At 44.4% G+C, this 3,162-nt stretch overlaps 2 protein-coding genes across 2 annotated transcripts in view; one reads left to right on the top strand and one right to left on the bottom strand.

Annotated features, from left to right (window-relative positions):
• Window positions 1-262: 262 nt before the first annotated feature.
• Window positions 263-3,162, top strand: part of T265_15748 (hypothetical protein) — a gene marked incomplete at both ends in the record, with an annotated part of 7,796 nt that continues 4,896 nt past the window's right edge. Inside the window, one exon of the mRNA XM_009179066.1 lies at window positions 263-648. Coding sequence (XP_009177330.1) covers window positions 263-648 — 386 coding nt within the window. The remainder of the gene's footprint in view (window positions 649-3,162) is intronic.
• Window positions 839-3,162, bottom strand: part of T265_15749 (hypothetical protein) — a gene marked incomplete at both ends in the record, with an annotated part of 9,143 nt that continues 6,819 nt past the window's right edge. The window contains one exon of the mRNA XM_009179065.1: window positions 839-1,051. Coding sequence (XP_009177329.1) covers window positions 839-1,051 — 213 coding nt within the window. The remainder of the gene's footprint in view (window positions 1,052-3,162) is intronic.

Raw genomic sequence — 3,162 nt, 5'->3', positions numbered from 1 at the left:
GCAGATATTCGCATAGCCATCCCAAATATAATCAGTGCGTCCCATAAAGAAGTATTCATTTCCATCACAGTGTCCAACTCAGTGCTGCCTTCAAGGCAGGAAATACGAAGGCTAACAGGCGATAGATTCTCTGTCCAGACCAAAACATTTCGAACTACTCGGAAAATGTGTGAGTAGTAAGAAGATGTGAAGCAGATAACGAAGAGTGAAGTAGCATTGTTCTTAAATCATTCGGAAAGAAATAATTCAAGGATTCTGACAGACAACAAATTCATACCTCGAACGAATTTCCGTGCTCCAAATTCACCAGCACCTCTCTTCACAAATCGTAATTCCGATTCAACAGTTCAAAAATGTGGGAAATGTGAATCTTGTGAACGTAATCATCCCGGATGTTCATGCTTTCAAAGGCAAACGAAGTGTTTTATCTGCGGGAAAACAGGACACATTCAACTTTTCTGTAAGTCCAAGAAAGTGTCATTTGACTTCTGACCCAAATACTGACGTGAAGGCATTATCTGTAGATATTTCTACTCTTTCTCTAGCTGTTTTGTCTCAAAATTCGTCACATGTTTTTAAAACACTGATATCCGCTTCTGGTCAAAAGCATGACTTTATTGTTGATACTGGTAGTGTTGAGTCCATAATGTAATTTTTTTTAATTTCAACCTCGGGGCAATAAGTGGCACGTAGGTGTTCGAATTGGCATATATGCACAGCATATGGAATATTGAAACAAATGAGTGATGAATGGAGCAATGAATAGAGTATCAGTCATTTCCATCACAAGTTTCCTGTATTTTGTGCGTGCACGAAGCAATGTAGAATCCACTCACCAGGGCTGGTCTTGGCTTCGCATTCGTGACTTTACAACGGAACTAGGTTGTAGCTGCTCGTTTTGATGCTCAGTACCATCTTCTTTTTCCCAATCATTATCAGTCACATCGATGTACAAATTAGTTTTCTGAAATCCAACCGCTACCGCCCGCTTGTTTGCTTCGAGACTTTTGCTGAGTGACTGTTGTTGTGACCGCAGGTTGGCTTTATTTGACTAGTCATATAGCACTAAACGTGAACAAACACCTTAGGTACAAACACTGGACTAATGTATTGACACTTGTGGATTAATGTTTCGATCACTGGAGATCTGGAATACTAGGAAGATAGAAGTATTCTTGGTGTGGTGGTTTAACGGAATACGGAACTACGGAATCTCCTATTTTGAAATGTGCGTCAAGATTTTTCTCCTTGTGACTTTGTATCTGGCTTACATCAGTGATTTGTTCTGTTCACTAGAGACTCCATAGGGCCGTTAGCCACTACAAGGTGTTAGTTAGTTGATCTGTGTGGCAATGAAATTTCACCTTGCTTGTCACCTGCCTCCATAGATATTCCCACTTCTTGATACTCTGGTTTGATGGTTCAGCCTGGTCTGGTGTCCATATTGGAACTGCGCAACTAGTATCTTATAGATCGAAGGACCAAATGTGTTGTGGAGTATCCACTTCTTATCCGGTGTCTTCAGTTTCTGGGATATTCACTTTTTTAGATCTAGATTGCCTATTTCTTGACCTCCGTGCCACCTTTTTCGGCATTGTATTTCGGTTTCAAAATCGATTTTCTCCATGTAGTGGATTACATGTGGGTTTGTTTTGCATTGGGCTTGCTGTAAATTTAAATGTGCTGTCGACCCTTTGATGGACCATCGGTTCATTTGTTCGAGCTGAACATCCATTTTTTCCAAAAGGTACACTTCTGTTCGAGTTTAGCTGTACTGGAATGCATGTCATGCAACCATAAGAGGAAATCATACCAGCACTGTTTAAAGAAGGGAAAAGGTAGGAACTTGATGAAAAAACATGATATTCTTGGGAGTGGGGACCAAAAACGTGCTGATTGAGTAGCGTATCTTAGTAAGGCGCCATCAGTGGATTGGACCCGATAACTTTTCGTGGAACTTATCCAAAAAAACCCAGCAAACAACTTGGACAAACTGCAGATAGACAGTCCGGCTAGAGCGTGACAGTATCAGTATCACGGATCGGTCAAACGCAATTAGAGACGGGGCTTTGAACCACGTGCATCGATGGTCACGTCAACCCAAGCCAGAAAGCCGCGAAACCTCAACCGCTTCCAATCTGACTAAAGCGCTCGTTTTATGCCACGTGCTCCTCACATCTTCCTCCAGCATGGTTTCCCATCAAGAAGAGACTGGGCTTTACCGCGCTGTAGAGGTCTGTGAATCTTCGTAACCCACTGGGCTATACTAGAGAGTGCATATCTGAGCTCAAGGTAGCTCGCTGGTTAATGTACGAACATAAAAAATCGAAGGTCCGCGGTTCGAACCCAATTTAAGCATCTCGACTGCCCCTGTCTAGGCTTCGACACTCTTTAGCCACTTTGCTTCCTTCGAGTGCCAAGGCATTTGTGCACCGAAAGGGTGCTGCGGTCAAACCGTTATTTTATCATCACTATATGTAGTGTGGCCCAAACCTCGTATCAGGTTGGTCAACCGGAAGGGATCTGATCACCACGGTTTCCCAGGTTGGGGGTGAAGCCATGCATGGCAACTCCCTGCTAAAAAAGGTAGGGTGCTTATTGGCAGTCTTGCGCCAAACACCGCTTCCCGTGCGGTCACGCTATTAGATCAAAGGCTTTAATTGTGGACCCCAATCTGCCTCTTGTCTGAGACTGGGTGTCCTAGCCGCCAGCTTCGCTCACCAGCCTTCCTTTTCCTGCACACACCAGGGTAGGAAAGGGAAAACAGACTACAGCTGACGCTTTCCTTCTTGTTCCACTGACGCGCTCTTCACTCCTTCCTCGCCCTTTTTTTACTGACATCTCCGTAGGCTCATTCCCAAGGATTGACATATTCGTTCGTCGCCCAATGCGGCTAGCAGCAACATCCGCTCCATGGTCAGCATCCGTCGTCCTCCAAATCTCATTAGCTTAGCGGTTGGCTCAGTGATTAAGGCGGGATGCCTTAGTGGTTTATGCGCGGGTTTACCGAGTGGAAGGCCAGTGGCTCGAACTTTCCACAGTCAGATCTTACTGCATTTTACCGCAGTGTCGTGACAGTGCCCACAGAGTTAATAGCTGCGGTATCACTGGACATTCTGTACATCAATTTGTGGCTACAACAATCCTTGGAGATTGCTCCCA

Source organism: Opisthorchis viverrini (genome assembly GCF_000715545.1).
Source record: "Opisthorchis viverrini unplaced genomic scaffold opera_v5_824, whole genome shotgun sequence".
Taxonomy (NCBI): Eukaryota; Metazoa; Platyhelminthes; class Trematoda; order Opisthorchiida; family Opisthorchiidae; genus Opisthorchis; species Opisthorchis viverrini.
The sequence above is the reverse complement of the archived record's forward strand: the minus strand, read 5'-3'. Positions and strand labels throughout refer to the sequence as shown.